At 46.5% G+C, this 18,254-nt stretch overlaps 1 protein-coding gene across 2 annotated transcripts in view; it reads right to left on the bottom strand.

Moving 5' to 3' along the window:
• BCAR3 (BCAR3 adaptor protein, NSP family member) overlaps window positions 1-18,254 on the bottom strand; it is a 121,331-nt gene that overhangs the window by 38,177 nt on the left and 64,900 nt on the right. Inside the window, exon 1 of one of the 2 annotated variants that reach the window (XM_050807178.1) lies at window positions 14,693-17,196. The exons of the other annotated variant lie outside the window; for it this stretch is intronic. Within the exon in view, the coding sequence (XP_050663135.1) occupies window positions 14,693-14,776 (84 nt within the window). The 5' untranslated portion in view covers window positions 14,777-17,196. Of the gene's footprint in view, window positions 1-14,692; window positions 17,197-18,254 lie in introns of those variants that run through there. 2 annotated transcript variants of the gene reach the window in all.

Raw genomic sequence — 18,254 nt, forward strand, 5'->3', positions numbered from 1 at the left:
AGGAGGCCCAGACCATGAGAGGGCTGTGGATGCAAACAGGAAGTATCCCTATGGGCCCCCAGAAATAACTGTCAGAGGCATGACTGGCGGGGAGATGGGTAAGGGTCCTGCCATTATGAAGTGCGCTCCAGGAGTCACCAGAGTTGAGGCATTAAAGTTTTCAGGACATTATTTGGGGCTGTTGGCTGCCAAGCCCTGAGGAAATAATGGTTATGCTCCCAAGTGCTAACAGTGACCTCCAGATAAAGCCCAAAGCCTCCTTCATAAGGCAGGTAATGCCCTTTTCCACCTGGTCACAAGCTAACTTGCTAACATGTTCTGATGCAGGGCCCAATTGCAGGGACCTTCCACGACTCCCTGAACATAACATCCCTCACGTCCTGCCTCCATGCCTCTGTCTTGTGGTCCGGCAGACAGTGACACATCTGTAGAGGTGCACAGCCTGGCAGGAGTCCAGGATGGGAACTGGGGAGCAGCCAGGGGAAAGTCAGACTAGGCAGGTGGGGACCTTGAAGGCCAAGCAGAGGCCATGCCTTATTTGCCTTTGGCTCCCAGAGCCTGGCCCAGTGCCTGGCACACAGCGAGTGCCCAGTAGACAGTGACTGGCTGGAACCATGCTCACTTGCTTGCCCTCTGTCTAGCAGGTTCCTTGTCACACTGGGTGTGGAGAAGAGGAGAGAGCTTGGAGGCTGGTCAAGACAAGTCACCATGGGCACACTTCTATACTTCTGAGCTTGTTTCTGTATGCACAAGGAGTGAGGGTAACAATTCCCAACTCACAGGACTAAAGAACCTGATGCATGTAAAGCATCTGGCACTATACCTGGCACATGGATGCTCGCTTGACACACTGTGGAATTTGAACCCTCTTTCTTTTTTTTTTTTTTTTTTTTTTTGAGATGGAGTCTCGCTCTGTCACCCAGGCTGGAGTGCAGTAGCGCGATCTCAGCTCACTGCAAGCTCTGCCTCCCGGGTTCACGCCATTCTCCTGCCTCAGCCTCCCGAGTAGCTGGGACTACAGGCGCCCGCCACCACGCCTGGCTAATTTTTTGTATTTTTAGTAGAGATGGGGTTTCACCGTGTTAGCCAGGATGGTCTCGATCTCCTGACCTCGTGATCCACCCGCCTCTGCCTCCCAAAGTGCTGGGATTACAGGCGTGAGCCACCGCGCCTGGCCTGAACCCTCTTTCAAAGATGGCTTTTAGCAACAAAATGGAACTTTCACTAAAGAAGTAAAGAAAAAAAATTACAAAATCCATCAGAAATTTTAGAGATACCTGGCCCTTGATAATTTAGTTCTAATGTGATAAAAAAGCTAGAAGCTGGAAAATTGATCTCTACTTAGGCACAGGTTTGTTTATTTCATTTATTTCAGTTCAAAGTCAATAGTTCCTGGAGTTTTGAGTAGCACTCAATGGTTCTATAGATGCAGGGTGAGTAAGCAGGCATACTGTCACTTGGTGGCAAGCACTTTCTGTGCATATATCTCACTATTAACAAGTTTATGTATTCGCTCCAGGTGGCTCACATATCCACAAATACACAGGTGACACAGCCCAGCATGCGAGTGCAAGACAGTTTTGTGTTTGCACAAGGCTTAAGAGGTCCTTGTATGTAGATTCTGTCTTCTTGGACACTTAGTTGTTGAGAAATTTTTTGTTGAATTTTAAAAACTGAGATGATTTTCTAGTCATTCATTAATTCCATGATCAAGCCTGGCAATTAACTTGGTTGAATAAAGAAAAAGAAGAAGGGAATGTGTGCAGAAAAAGAGGAGGTGGGGAAGAGAAGGAAGAGGAGGCTGGAGAAGGAGAGAGCTAAGAAGCTGCTGGGCTATTCTATCCTAGTTGGGAATGTCAGGCTCCAACACCTAGAATGCTATCAGGGTTCTCAAACAAAAGCCTCCTTTCTTCAGCTTTGGAACAGTTTATTAGCTTGAGGGAGAAGTCCACAGTCCAGGCCTCTTATCGAATTGTACGAAACAACTCCACAGGTTGGGATTTTCTAGAAATCCTATCCAGAAATTTTGATTACAAACAAAATTATAAGTCTGACTGGAGTTCTGGATCTTCAATATTAACACTGGTCTAATTTCTTTTTCATTTTTTTTGAGACAGGGTCTTGCTCTGTCTCTTAGGTTGGAGTACAGTGGCACGTTCATAGCTCACTGCAGCCTTGATCTCCTGGGCTCAAGTGATCCTCCCGCCTCAGCCTCCCAGGTAGCCAAGACTACAGGCCTGTACCACCAGACCTGGCCATTGGTCTAATTTCTAAGCAACGCCGGTGTCTTCCAATGAGCTCAAGGTGGGAAACCCCACAGGGGTTGGGCTGTGAACTGCACCACGTGGACCAAGATGGGTGTCCAAAAAGACAGACCCACATCTCAATTCCACTGAACTCTGGGAATCCCTGTGATGACTGGAGGCCTGCATCATCACTACCCCCAATAACGTTGTAAACATGTAAAGAAACTGAATCCCCAAAAAGAACACTTTCAAAAAGCAGTCTGAACCCTTCCTCTGAAGAAGGCTGCTACATCTGGCATCGTCTTACAAGTAAATCCACCCCAAAATGAAGTTCTTTGGAGAATTCAGAAACTCAGCCCTTTTGAATCCCTGCCTTGTGTTGAATTTCAAGCCAAGTTTACAACCAAATTCCGAAGTATATAAAGGCCTTTTAAAGACCCAATTGGTATTTTTACAATTGAAAACCTGCATAAATTGATCATGAACCCAAAGAATGAATAAACCCCAATTACTTTCACCACTCTAAACCCTGCCCGAAGCTAAAAAATAAAAATCCAGTTCTCTACAAGTTTGAAAACCAGTTACTTCTAGTACAAGCCCTTGGGTGTTTTCATGTAAAGTAGAACAGAAGGAACAGGAATGGCACTTGTGGCAATCCTAAAGCCTTGTAATGAAATAATTAGTAGATTGGTTCTGTTTCACCTTTTACTGACACTTGCTGGTTTTGTGCCTTACCTAAAAATACTTTATTTTATTATAATCCAAAGATAAATGAAGAAAGGTTTGAATTCACCAATCCTACTTTTCCCACTGGGATGCTAGGCTAGAAAAATAGTTTCTTATGCTAATAACTGTGATTAAAGCCAAAGCCTTTACTTAAATAATTAACTTTACAAATAAAAAAGTTCAAAGAGAAAAAAATTCATATTTCATATCCCTATTGGGTAAACAAAAAAAAAGTAAACATGGGCAATTGGGCATCTTTGCCTGACCCAGCCCAGTGGGCACATGGTGGCCTGGCCAGCAGTCCAGGACATGGCCAGAACCATAGCTAAGGAGGTGCCACTTGTATACAGCTGTCATGGATCTGTATATTGATTACAACAGCTGTCCAACAGAGGGTAATAAAGTGTCCTGAGGAAAGGGTGTCTTACTCTAATTCATGCAAAGCCACTCTATGGGCCAGCAGGGACGGTCCCTGAGTGTGTCCCTGTGACTTCTCTGCCTTTTAGGTGTTGGGTTCCTGGTAGATGAGGACCTCTGGCCTCACTGGACCCCTTGCTATGAGTCAGCTCCTTCAAATTCCCTCATTAAAGCTCAGTGAAGCAGCCTTTGCAGAGAGCTTCCTAATCCACTCATACTTCACCCTGTTGGCTAAAGTCCTGCAGAAATAGTCAGGGCCTCCATTTTTAATCAAGAGTTTGACAGTCACTGGAACACTGTGCCTTAAATGAAACCCAAGGACTTACTACATGCCCGCCGTACTACTCTGCCTCCCTGGCTAGATCTGAGGCAGCCGCAGCTGTGATGGAAGGAGAACTCCATGCCCTGCAGCAGTCACAGCCTTTTTGAGCAGACAAAGCATTTGAAGAGAATGCACAGCAATAAACATCTATCTTATCTGGGGTCAGTAAAGGTTTCTGGCCCCTTCTGACAAAGAAATTGGCAGCTGAGATTCCATAAAAATTTCAATAAGTTTTAGCATTCTGAAACACTTCAATTGGTTTGATGTTAATGTTTAAGCACCTTGATGAAATAAATTTCTTCCAAATCCTAGAAAGAATCTCCCTTTCAGCAAAGATTCTGCAGATGGGTTTTGATGCCATTTTACCATTTTATAGTTAGATCTCTATAATTTATCACACTGTAGACCAAATGCTCGCTTTAGTGCCATTAAAAACTAATTTGCAATTTGCTGTTAAATTAAGATGCTTCATTTTCCTACTGTATATGATTTTCCTTTTCACAGATGAGTGAGGATACAAGGGCAATCAGACCCTAGTGCAGACAAGAAAATATCATCAAAACCCCTAGAGACCCCAAATCTAAGAGATTTCCTTTTATTATCAAACCTAATCAATCTCTTATCAAAAGAGGCTCAGAAACCATGAATAGTAAATATGAAGAGGATATCTGTAGAACCCCTTGCTTATCAAAGTTCTGAGAAATTCCCATTAAATTTCTGTTATTCATGTGTGCAAACTAAAAAGACTAATTTAATTTTAATTCGTGCAGATCGAAGTCTTAGAGCAGAGCACTCTGTAAGCAGGCAGCAGTAACTTAATCCTACATGCCAAACTAATTATATTAGAATCATTGTGATAGGTGCCCATGGCTCCTTTGATGTTAAACCCCTGTTACCTTTGCTCCCCAGTCATTCTCTGGGCAAGGTCTCCTGTACACATTCCCATCCTGCCAGATCATGAAGCTGTTGCTTTTGAAGCTCACTTTTATTTTGATAGAACACCAAGGGACTGAAAATTATTTCTCACTGATTTTGGTCTGAAAACTTCGGGTGGAATTCTAAGCTTGACAGAATGTAGCACATACAATGCCAACAAATGTGGCTTCTTTTCTTCACTAAGCTCACCCACACACTGGTGAAACCGCTCAATGTACTCACTGCACTGTAATATCTCCCTCCACCCCTTCTTGACCCCAGTGAGTTTGCCCATCGTGTTTCTTACCCCCTTGATAAGCATCATTTACCTACAGCCTCACTCAAAGCTCAGCTCCAAGGGGGTTTCATCTTTCTGTTAACAGATAAACCGAAACACGATGAGATTTCCAATAGGCCATTTGTTAACATCTTGCCCTGCTGAAAGCCCTGGTGGGTACCTTCCGTCTAGATCAAATTTAGATGATGACTTCCTGGAGCAGCCCACAGGGGACCAGACATCCAAATCACCCCCACGAGGCAGGCCTGCATTCTCATTCCTCCTAGCGAGAAGTCCGATGTGCCACAATTAAGAGGAAGGCCGAAGGTCACTGGGTGTACTTAATCATTATGGGACCAGAGAAATGAAGGGCTTTGATAAAAGCTAAACACCAGTTCAACCTACAAAAACCCCGTCTAAACCACTTTGCTCCCTTTAACCATGTCCTCGAGCGACTTTGAATAATACTTCTCTCGCTTTCACAGGGCTGGCCCTTGGGTTAAATGAAACAATGCAAGTGAAATATTAATTGCTGAGTTCAGCAGCAAGATTACACTCAGTAATAGTAGTGCTTTGTTACCATCTACAAAGAATGAAAAAAACAGAGACTGCCCTGGCTAAGGCAGACCCTAATAAAAGAGTTTGAAATCCAGCTGATCAGAGTTCAAAATGTTAGAAGATCCAAGCCAGAAATCCTCACCACTGGTAATTCGATCTTGTTAATTCAACATCTTAATGCAAATTATGAATGATCTGGAACACAGCTATTCATCAAACCAGATGTCCTATTTGCTCTTCAATAAGAATGTCAGCAAATCAAAATCAACTTAATTCAAATACTCTCATTTCTTAATTCACCTCAAATGAATGAGATGAATTAGGAAAGGGAGAGTACTCAATCAACAGATTGCACTGTAGTTGAAAGACACCCAAAGATGTAATTGGAAGGAAAAACAAGATATGCCAAACACACGGAGGAAAAGCCAAAGATTCAGACAGCCTTCCAGCGTGGGGTGTAGAACAAATGACTTTGAAATTCTCTCTCTCCAAAATAGTACCATGACTAACAACCATCTTAGAACTCTGCTCTGGGACAAAGCGCATCATATGTCAGTGCTAAGTACGCAGTAGGCTTGCAGTAAAACAAAATGATTCATCACAAGATGGGTTTTGGCCAGATATCAACTGCACCACTTTTAATATACAACTCACAGGCCACTTTAAAGGTATATTCCTTCTAGAGGAGCTCAAAGCACTAGATACCCACATATCTCATTTAACAAGCATTTTCAAAAATGCAAACAACAAACATCCTACATGTCATGCAAAGAAATGGAGAACCAGAAACTGGACTTAAAGACACAAGATACTCAACCCAATATAACTCAGATCTCATGAGTCCATACAGCATTCCTGTGAGCTAAATAGTGAGCAAGAATGTTTACATCTCACAAGAAAATAGGGTGGTGGTAGGGACAGAAAGGAAGAGACAGGTGAGAGTGGCGTTTAGAAGGTAATATCATGAAGACTTACTCATTGATTACATGTGGAAAATGAATAGGAAGAAGGGGCATGCGCATTCCAGAAAGATGACTGAGCCACCAACATCCAATAAAAATGCACGAGGGCATAGTGGGTTTGTGGAAGAAGATGTAGAACTAAGGTCTGCTGGGCCATCTGGATGGAGTCACTTACCAGGCCATGGGGTCCAGGTGCTATGGACATAGGTTGACTGGAGAGCCTAGCTGGAGAACAACGGCTTGGGAGTCCTTAGTATAGGGGGGTATTCTATCCCACCTTTCACCAAAGAGATGTGATACAGCATGAGAAGAGGGCTGGGGGAGGCTTTTCAGAGGCTGACTAGAAAGAGAAACCCAAGAAGACAGGAGGACTGGACAGGAAGGATGCAGGAGAACAAATAGAATGCAGTGTCCTGGAGGTTGAGAGAGAAGATTTCAGGAAGAAATGGTCAACATTGTCAAGTGCTGCAGAGAGTTCCAATCATACCAGAATTGGACAGCATCTGCTGCACTTGGCAATGTGCAGGTCACTGGTGGCATAAAGGGGGCTGAGTGGCCGATGGAAAGGGAGGGAGTAAAGACTGTGTTATATAAGTGAGAGTTTATGCATGTATGATATACAGAGGGACCTAATAGACACTGGGGACTCCAAAAGAGGGGAGGAGGGATGGGGAGTGAGGGGTTGACAAATTAGCCATTGGTACAATGTTCATTATTTGGGTGGTGGGTTCACTGGAAGCTCAAATCCCACCACTATGCAATATATCCATGTACAAACCTGCACATGCAGCCCCTGCTCAATATTTTTAAAAAGACTGTGTTAACCAGCTTTGGGGTAGAGGAAGATGGGGACTAGAAAGGACAGCATGGAAATGAGGAGGGTTTTTAACATGGGGAAGACCACAGCATGTTTCTAAGTGGAAACACAATCTCGTTGTGAGTGTTAGAAGGACAAGGTCTGAAGTGAAGGTGGAGGAAAGAAAATTAGGGTGAACTGAGCTAGGACAAGCAGGATGGATGGGAGGCTTCAGGGGCCCAGGGAGGACACAGGCATGAGTTAGGGGGATGCTGCTGCTGCTGCTCCCCAAACTCATCCCACACATAGAGTCCAACACTCAAGCTCTCACTCACTCTGCATCCAAGCCACTTGCTGGGTCCCCACTGCCCTTAAAAAAAGTAAAAATAAAAATAAAAGGCCCAGCATGCTCTGTTCCCCAACCGCCTCTACGGGCTCATCTCGTTCCACTCCTCAGCTTTAGCCTGAAGCTCCCGTAGAGGAAGCTCTTTCCCTCTCCTATGCCTTTTGTACCTATGGCTCCTACAGTGTTATCTCCTCCAGGAAGTCCCCTGATCCAGGGCTGTGTTAAAGACCTCTCCCTGGATCTCACCATAGGCTGTGCATCCTTCCTGCCTTTGCACCCACCATAAAGCACAGTGTAAGCTGCTTGTATCTCCATCTGCCCACCAGACACAGCAGAGCTCCTTCAGGCGGAACATTCACCTCGTCTTACCCCTCCTAGTAGGCCTTCAATGCACATGCTAGGGGTAGGCTGGGGAAGGGTGATGAATCAATGGCTTTTTTTTTTTTTTTTTTTTTTTTGAGACAGAGTCTCGCTCTGTCGCCCAGGCTGGAGAGCAGTGGCCGGATCTCAGCTCACTACAAGCTCCGCCTCCCAGGCGCCCACCACCTCGCCTGGCTAGTTTTTTGTATTTTTTTTTTTTTTTTTTTTTGAGACGGAGTCTCGCTCTGCCACCCAGGCTGGAGTGCAGTGGCCGGATCTCAGCTCACTGCAAGCTCCGCCTCCCGGGTTTACGCCATTCTCCGGCCTCAGCCTCCCGAGTAGCTGGGACTACAGGCACCCGCCACCACGCCCGGCTAGTTTTTTGTATTTTTAGTAGAGACGGGGTTTCACTGTGTTAGCCAGGATGGTCTCGATCTCCTGACCTCGTGATCCGCCTGTCTCGGCCTCCCAAAGTGCTGGGATTACAGGCTTGAGCCACCGCGCCCGGCCTAGTTTTTTGTATTTTTTTAGTAGAGACGGGGTTTCACCGTGTTATTAGCCAGGATGGTCTCGATCTCCTGACCTTGTGATCCGCCCGTCTCGGCCTCCCAAAGTGCTGGGATTACAGGCTTGAGCCACCGCGCCCGGACCATCAATGGCTTCTGAGTCAGAGGCTGCATGGATAGTTCCTCAAATCCCATCTTACTGAGAATCCAGATTTTACTCATCAGTTCTTTGTACGTAACTATTTTTGTAAAAGCACACATATATCTAGAGTAGACACTGGGGAGAGTTCTTCTCCACAAGAACTACAAGACATGAAACATAGCACTTTCATGAGCTAGAAAGAAAAATCGGCCATAATATTCTCATGGCCAGAGCCAGATTCCAACAGTAGCTCCTGGCCTGTGGACACACACTGGAAATACAGCTGAGGCTAGAGATGGTGTCCAACCTCCTGAGGCTCTCCTTTCCTTCCCCACCAGGACAGGCTGAGTCTCCTCTGCTGTTCCTGGGGACACCCAAGATATCCATCAGCTAAAAGGCCCCCAAGCTATCGCTGACAACATCTTTAAACCCGGCAACAGGACTGGGTCCCGTGTGTACTGCTGACCTCTCGCACGGGCTGCGCGGAGAGACCTTTGTGGTCGAAGCACACCGAGCCTCCAGCATCCTCCTCAGTGTTTAGCACGGCCCATCCCTCTGCAGTCCTGGAGGTGCTGAACTCACTAACAGAATTTTCCCAAGATCCCAATCCCGTCTCTGCTTCCCACTTAGGTCTCTCCAACAAAAACAAGGTTTTGGCCAGGATCCCAGCTCCAGGGTCTGCTAGGGAACCGGGTGCTGGGACATAGCCTCTGTCAAGCATGTCTTTCCCCTGATATTGAAACCAGATCCCACCCAACCAGATGCCAATGGAATGCATTTAAGCCTCTTTCAAAAAGCTACGCTGTCCTTTCTTTTGGGAGGGCTGGAGAGATAAGTGAGCAACTAGCAGCCGCCACGAGGAGGGGCTGAGTTACTTGGAAAGATGTTTCCTGCAAGGCTTCTTCCACCTTGCGCAGCTCGTGCTGATGGTGCATCTGCCTTACTGACAAAGGCACCTAGGGCCATCGTCAATGCTGGGATGTGTCACCATTCCCCAAGCTGTCACAGTAACAGACAGACAAAGGACCAGCCACAGGGAAGATGCGCAGGGCCTCTGCTCCAACACACACACGCGCCACCACAGAAAGACAGTTCACATGAAACCAAGCTCCAGGGGCCCAGCGCTCTAGGATGGGCAGACGTGACTCCTCAGGCTGTACTACGGATTCCAAGAGGTTCCAGAAATTTTTTTCAGGGCAGGGGAAATGACTTTAAAGGAAAACAAAAAAGAAACAATACTACATAGCACTTCCTAGCTACAAACACAGTCGAATATAAGTCTAGGAAAGCACATGCCTAACATCCCTACCTTCTAACTGTGGCTGCTCACTGACAAGACCATGGCCACTGGACTTAAGGCCTGGTTAGCGGAGACTTACTGATTCATCTATCCACAGGCACCACACCCCAACCTCTCTATCTGCACTCCTTCAGAAAGGTGGTCTTTCTGCCCTTGCAAGGTAATTCCCGTCTCTCAGGTTCCTCTGACACAGGCACCCCGATCTTCCTCAGGCGCAAACATTGATGAAGTGACGAGTTTCAGCTCCTTTGTTCTCTGCCCACAAAAATACCTAAATAAGTTACTAACAATCAGAGACACAAGGGGCCAGAAGAGGTGGGGGTTTGTTTTCATTGCCAGCCCCAGAAATGTGGCCCATTGTGTTTTTTACCAAGTTCTTCCTTTAGCTCACCAGGGACCTGGGGGGCGGGACTGCCAGCGGCTGCTCCCTGAGCTCCCCTTCCAGGCTGGTGCCTCCCTGTTCGCCCACACCTGGGTACTCCATGTCTCTACACTTTGTGTGTGCTCCTCTCTCTACGAAGAAGGCCAATTCTCCTCCTTCTCTGGATAACTTCGACTAATTCACCGGACTCAGCAGAGGCTCTCCCTCCCTGCAGGAGGCCGTCCCTGATCCTCCCCACTCCAGCCCCATCTATGCCAGGCATGTGCCTCCAGGGAGCCACAGCACCCTCTAAGGAGAGCAACACCAAATCAGTGATAACCGATCATTTCCTTCAACCAGAGGTAAATGTCGGCAGAATGCCTGCCAGGCATGATATTACAGCAGAGCTCCCCACTGGACCAATGGCTCCCACTGGGTCCCCAGCACCGACATATCCGAGGTACCACAACTGGCGACTGCTGAGCTGAACTGGGGATGCAATGGGATGAAAGCCAATGGGGAAATGTGCCTCAAATACTTATTAACCCCTGGTATGGGAGGCCTGGCTGCTAGGATTATTCCTAGATCCTCTGTGACTTCTCTGACCATGTCACACACTAACCTTCCCAGTGAACCTTCTGCTCTGACCAGGTCTGGCCTTCTGCACTCCTGCAAATGCCAGTGGCTCTTCTATCTCTGAGCCACTTGGTCTGCTGCTCCCCCAGGCTGAAATGCCTTCCCTATGCCATTCTTTTCTTTGTGCGTCCAAATCCCCAGTTATTTAAAAAAGGAGAACATTTTAAAAGGTGTTACCTGTTCTTAAAAACAAACAAACAACAAAAAACAGTCCTGGCTGGGCGCGGTGGCTCACGCCTGTAATCCCAGCACTTTGGGAGGCCGAGGCGGGCGGATCACAAGGTCAGGAGATCGAGACCATCCTGGCTAACATGGTGAAATCCCGTCTCTACTAAAAATACAAAAAAATTAGCCAGGCGTGGTGGCAGCTGCCTGTAGTCCCAGCTACTTGGGAGGCTGAGGCAGGAGAATGGCGTGAACCCGGGAGGTGGAGCTTGCAGTGAACCAAGATTGCGCCACTGCGCTTCAGCCTGGGCAACAGAGCAAGACTCCGTCTCAAAAAAAAAAAAAAAAAAACAGTCCCACATCCTCCCTGAAGCTTTCCTAAAAACTATGGCTCACACTGTTCTCTCCCAACTGAACTGCAAAATAAAGTATTAACATACGCAATATCATCTTGTTTTAGGCATCAATTGTCTTAATATAGTACAGTAGAAAGAAAACTAGTGGCCAAGCACAGTGCCTCACGCCTGTAATCCTAGCACTTTGGGAGGCCGAGGCGGGCAGGCCATCTGAGATCAGGAGTTTGAGACGAGCATGGCCAACATGGTGAAACCCTGTCTCTACTAAAAACACCAAAAATTAGCCAGGCGTGGTGGTGGGTGCCTGTAATGTAACCTCTGCCTTCTCCTGTCGCAGGTTGCAGTGAGCCGAGATCACGCCATTGCACTCCAGCCTGGGCAACTCGGTCTCAAAAAAAAAAAAAAAAAAAAGAGCACTAGGCTTCGGCCCAGAAAATCTGATTTCTATTCCTGGTTCCCGACGAAATGATTCCGGGCAGGCTGTTTCTCTGAACGTCGGTGTCTCCTCTGTGGAAAGGAGGAGGAAAGGTTGCCCTGCTCACCTCACAGAGCTGATTTTCAGACTCCAGTGAGACAAAGTTGTTGAAGTCTTCATAGGATATAGAGTTTGTTTTCAGACTCCAATGAGACAAGATGGGAAAGAACTCATACATTTGAAAGTCTTTTACAAACGTAACGAAGGGATATTATGACCTAATAATATTCTTGTGGTAAGTCTTTGAAGGCAGGAACCATATCTCAATTCTCATTTATTGCCCCACACCTCCCACCAATCCCTCCCCACCTAACAGAGGGCTTATGCATGGAAGGGCTACATTCAATATCCATGGACTTTAGAACTTGAATGTGTCTGTTAATGTTATGATCTGGAATATCTCCATTACAAGCTTCTTTCCATTGGGCTTAAACAAAACATACTTTCATCTTTTTTCCCCCAGAAAAAAAATCCAGTAGTCTTTTATGTAATGGCTGTCTACTGTGAACCCCTTCGGGATATTAAAATCATGACCTTCAACATGGCTGGAACATCTTGTATTTGGCCCCAACTCTATGAGAGCCAGCACGTCCCTGATCCTTCTCTCCATTTTGACCTTCCCATTTAATTCCTTCCCAAGGTCTTTATACACAAGTCCGTATGAGGCCTCTAAATACATCCTAAATTCTGTAAGACCTCTGCAAATAAGATCTTACTCTCTGAAAACACCTGTATAATCATTCTCCTATGTAAGGAGGGAGCCTCTATATTTTTAGTTTTCTTCCCATACAGCAAACACTATTAATACCATCATACTTTCTCCAGAGATGATATGGATTAGACCAAATGGAAAGTTACCATGGCTACCGCAGTGTTATTTTTGGTATGAGAAATTCATGCCAAGAGAAGCAGTATACATGGTCAAGAACTGGAGCTTTATTTCCTCTTTGCTATCAGGCAATCAATCCCAATTTAATTTTGAAACTCTAATTGCAACGGAAACTAATTATGAGCAGCAAGATCTGAAACCCCTAATTAAAGTGGGAGTCAATAAAGCGACTCGGCATTATCAATTGGGGCACCACTGGCAGGATGGGGGATGAGGTACAAGCAGATTTCTTTCCCAAGTAACTAGCTAAGCAAAACAAAACAGGGAGACTGATCTTGAGGGTGCAGTTGGGGAACCCTAAGTTGGGACCAAGGGCTGCAGTTTCCAGTGAGTGAGCAGGTCAGGCCTTCTCTCTGTGCTATGAAGACTTCGACAAACTGGGAATAGAGTAGGAAGTCCAGGTGGAAAGAAGGGTGTTTCTACCAATAGTCAACCACTAACAGTGCCCACGGTGGAGAGGTAGAGAGTGGACAAGCTGAAGGACAGCTGGATCTGACTACCCCATATATTAAGTGGCCTTTTCTATAGATTATGCAGCCTGGGGGCTGTAAGTGCAGAAAAAGAGGTACCCAAACAGAAACTCATCCCTCAGACCCAGATATTTCAGGCTGACTCCCTCATACACTCAATGCTGAGTTGCACTTTACTGAATTAGCAGAAGTTGGCTTGTGGAAGGACTTCTATTAGCGTGAAACCCACTGCCAATCCCTGAAGTGCACCATACCCTTTGGGACCTCCCAGTCTATCTTGGAAGCTTTAAAATACTGTTAATGGCATGACTTCATCTGCCCCACACTTGAACGATCCATATTTAGGCCAGAAACCACATGGACCTCGCATCACTCCACTGGGCTCCAGGAGAGAAAGGGGCTCAAGTCGGGAAGGGAATGCTTCTAACCAATGATTAATTACTCATCCTCTGTCAAATTTATTGACAAAGGGACAAAAATGAACACTCCTACCAGGGAGCAAAATCAGTGGAAGCTCACCCTTTTCCCACTCTGTATATTTTTATACAGAAAGGTTTTCTCCCACTAACAGGTAGTTTTCCTGATTTTTTAAAAAGCGTATTGAGAAGAAAGAAGCAGAGCATCATAACCCTGTTGCAGCCTTTTCAAAGGTAATGAATAAGCCAGTCCCACAGGAGAGGGAGCTCTGCTTCAGGGTGGGAAGCATTCCTTAAGAGCTTTCAGAGTCCAATTTCCCAGGAATAAACGAGGTCCGCAGTCAGGCTGGGGCCGACAGGCTTTTTCCAAGGCAGACAAACCCCAAGATCCACGAAAGCCTATATTAATCTTAATTCCTAGTGCGTCACAGGCAGGCAACATAGAACACAGGCCTCATCTTGAATTAGCCAAAGGAGGTTCTCTGAATAAAGATAGTGTATTGACATATTACACAAAGCTCTTGGCACTGGTGTCTTATAACAAATGTTAAAATGTGAGCAGTAAAGACAACAGTTCTGAACCCTGAGATGTTTTGAAACCTGGCTGCAATTTGAAAGGAAATATTGTGTGGCTTCTGTACATTATGTATATTATTGATATGTAATGGACCAGCAGGATACACAGAGAAAAGGGCTCCGCCACCTTGCGTTCATTAGAAATGAAGGAAGAGAAGCAAAGAGAGAAAGAAGAAAAATTGCTCTGTCTTACTGAGTTACTTTAGTATAAAGTTTCAGCCTATGGAGAACTGAAAGTGTCCTGAAAAACAGCTTCAGCCCAAAACAGACAAGGAGCGCCGATCTGTGCCACTGGGCTCTGCTTCCAGGGAAGGTACACCACTAGGGGCTCTTGAAGACCCATCAGTCAAAGAAAGCACCTCTGTTTTTACAATCAGCAAGCTGCAAACTTTTATCTATTGCCCTTTAGGAAACTAATGCTTTCAGGGTCCCCCAAAAGACTGACAGATGTACTTTATTTCCAAACCAAACCTACCTTGACTCCAATGAAAGACTTGCGGTGATAGAAGCAGCACAGAGCTGCTGAGAAGGCGTGGAAAGCACTGCATTCCTTAGGCATCTTTCGGTCTTCAGTCCCGGGGACCACACACTGTCTTCACGGTTAAAAGAAAGGGGGCTTCGGATGTTAAAGCCCTAGCCCACCACAGCAGCTGTGCTGCTTCTGCCCAGAAGTCAGGGAAGTCGGCAGCCGGGGGAGTGAGTCGGCTCCTTCTCCCAGGCTAGTCTGGGACTTTTCCCCTCTGCTGAAGCCAATACGATCCACTCGCTCAATTCTCGCAGGCTGGTGTCCAGCCTGCCATGCACACAGTGCCAGAAATTCTCATGTGACCGGACTTGCTTTCTGATGAAATTCTAACCCCTCTTAGAAGAGGCCTTGGGCTTTAGCTGTCCCCTCAATTTAGAGACCAGGCAGAAATCATTAGCAGCCCCTCTCCCCCAACCCAGCATTTCCTTCTGGGACTGAACTGTACCATGCCACCTGCTCCTAGTGGTTCTATTTGCTTGTCACTCCAGCAACCAGAGGTTTAAGGAAGCAGGGCAAGTTGTACATTCACACTACCTTGTTATGAACAGAGGCTCCTTTGAGGAAACGAGGTGGCCTAAAAGTGACTTTCCCTAGGAGCAATCTTAGATGTCCTAAGTAACCCAGGCAGGATCCCTGTCCTCACTCTCCCAAGCCCACCTCCAGAGCTGTTTATTTTTAATTAAGATGCTCCTGGCAGCCAGTTTGCAGCTGATAACGTTGGCATAGTCATCACTACTGGCAAAGCAATATTGCCTTTTGGTGTTTAATTAGCAAGTCTGTCAGCAAACACCCTAAGCGCCCTATGCCCTCCCACCTGGCTGTGCAGCCTGTTGGGAGGATGGGGCCCATGTACCCACTTCTGACTCAACTGTTTGTCCTACACTCTCCTTTAAATCCTTCACTTTAATTACTCATCGCCACTCTGATTACCCACTTTGCGTAACCTAGATCCTGTACACAAACCTCGCATCCAACGCAGCCAAGCAAGGCCCTCTTGGATTCCCTGCAATCTGAGGCCTCTACCCCTACCAAGAGCCGCATAACACCTTCAGGGAAAACTAACTGCTTTTCCTCTTTCATTCCAGTTATAGCGGATACTCAACGAGTCTTTTTTTTTTTTTTTTAATCAAATCCAGGTTTCTGCCTGTAGCTCTTCCTCTCTTATCCTACTGCTCCATATATTAACTTTTTGTGGCTTCAGTCTCAAATATGGAATGTGTCCTGAAGCTTTCTAAAACTTCACACAGGCAGAAACTTGTAATGAGGAAGAAACAGGACCTATTCAGTCCAGAAAGGAACAATACCAGATGAGGCATGACGGAGGTATGAGAAATATCCAACGGGATTAGCGTCAAATCCTCAGAAGACCTTGGACTAGGTCCTTTGGACTAGGTCAAGTCTGCCTACAAAAATAGGGAATTGTTCTGGGCCCAGTGAGCAGGTACGGAGATCCACAGTCTCGCACCCATGCAAGGACAAGGGCCGGATCTAATCAACGTGTCAACATGGGGATGGAGAAGCTAAGTGAGGCTCTATTGCCACAGGCGATGACTTCCTTTCTGCTTTCCTCCCTCACTCGTTCTCCTCTCTGACTCTGGAGGTCTGGTGTACAGTCCTGAGGACTCCTGGACCACAGAAAGTCCACCAGAGAACCTAGAAGGAAGCACCAAGGTGGCAGAACTCAGAGGGGTTTTCTGAGCTGGAAGAGCCCTTGAAGACTGTCTGGTCAGTGGGACCCTACTGTCCTCCAACGTCCAGTACTGCATCTGCGAGGAAGCGTTTTCTGGCTTGCCCTCGTTTCCATTAGATGGGGTTCAAAGGGTAAGTCCGTGTGAGCAGCCAGGCCCAGGCCCCAGCAGTTCTGTGGGCATGACTCATCAATCAGGCCATTAGCCACCACAAAAGGGGCCATTTTCACCTGGTATTCTCCTTGGAGAGCAAATAACAATTCCTCCAAGCTAAAAACCTCCCCAAGAGGCTAGACAGGCACCATCCCAGGCCTGGGAAAAGGGAGGGGAGCAGTGCCTGAAATCCTGCACAGAAATTCGTGAGATTAGTCAGCCAAGAGATTCTGAAGCCCAGACACCCTTCCCCCAGAAATCGTGAATGAAATGCATTCCTGAAAGTACTATGCAAATAACTCAGACATGTAAATCACATAGAATTACGAATAAAGTGCTCCAGAGCCAGGGTAAAAACAAAACCAAAGACACTCAGGTCACTGTGGAATCACAGCTCTTGTTACCTGAGGATTTCTCTGTTTATTCTAAGAAATATCTCCAAAATACCCAAAGAATTTGTTCCACCAGGATTAAATCATGACTAATCTTATTAGGTAACTGTTTCCTAAGCATCTTTTATTTTTATTTCACACCAAAAATAATTTCTGAAGCAGCACTCAAAGGTTTTAATCAATTTTCTCCCGAAACAGTCAAGGAGAGAGACTAAAATAATGTGTTAATTGCAGGCATTCTCAAAGTGCCCTTCACTGACTTGTTAAACTTTAAAACGTTGCCTATTTACGCCGATCAATTCCTCCCATTCTCCCCACAATGATTACTCTATTCCAGTTACAAGGAAATACAGGACCAGACCCGTGTACCACTCAGCAGAGAACAAAGGGCTAGGGACTCCAACCTCAGACTGCAGAACTTGGTATCTGATCACACAGAAACACAAATAGATTTTTTAAATGTTTTATAATTAAACCTGTTACTCACACAGCCCCGTTAAGGGGCTGTGACCTGGGGCAGTGGGCCACTTTCTGATGATCTGGTACATGGGATTTGGGACTCATCAAATTTGGATGCAGGGCTTTCTACACACCATGACCCTTTAGGGATAGGGGAGGGCATTTCTAAGGAATTCCCAGGGACTGAGGAAGGCAGGGACCCAGTCAGGCAGCTCTGAGCTCTGGAAAAGGTCCCACAGTGTGAACTCCACCGCCCCTCTCTGGCTGCCTGGAAGGCTCGCTCCTTTGCACCAAGGGAACACCTGTGATTAAAGCCATGGCTGGGAAGCCAGGTGGGTCCTTGAAGGAAACCTCCATTACCTCAGGTCAAATGTTGCCCACCCCCCAATTCAAAAAGAGGGTTAACGCAGGCCAGAGGAAGACCCCTGCAGAAGCACTGCCCTCAATGCCAGTTTTTCCTTGGGCAGCCCTAATACTAACCTGCCCTATTTAGTAACCATGGAAACAGGAGCTGCCTGCCAGCCACATCAGCAGACACATGCTTCCTGTTGGCAGCAGCCCCTCAGCTGACAAGGGCCAAGAGAGTGAGTGCAGAGTCCTTTTCCCAAAGCGCCACGGCCCCCGCTAGAAGATTAGGCTCCCAGTGAGGTAGGCCCTCTCTCCAACAGGGCATGGAGGGAGACAGCACGAGAAAGATATGCCTGCCAGGTACCTGCTTTTCACTGTTTCAGCACATCTGGAACACAATACTGCCCATAGCCCCAAACCCTCCCCAAAGCAGCCCAGAATCAGGGCATCAAGCCTTACACGGAGGCACTC

The sequence above is a fragment of the Macaca thibetana genome, chromosome 1, assembly GCF_024542745.1.
Source record: "Macaca thibetana thibetana isolate TM-01 chromosome 1, ASM2454274v1, whole genome shotgun sequence".
NCBI classification, from domain to species: Eukaryota; Metazoa; Chordata; class Mammalia; order Primates; family Cercopithecidae; genus Macaca; species Macaca thibetana.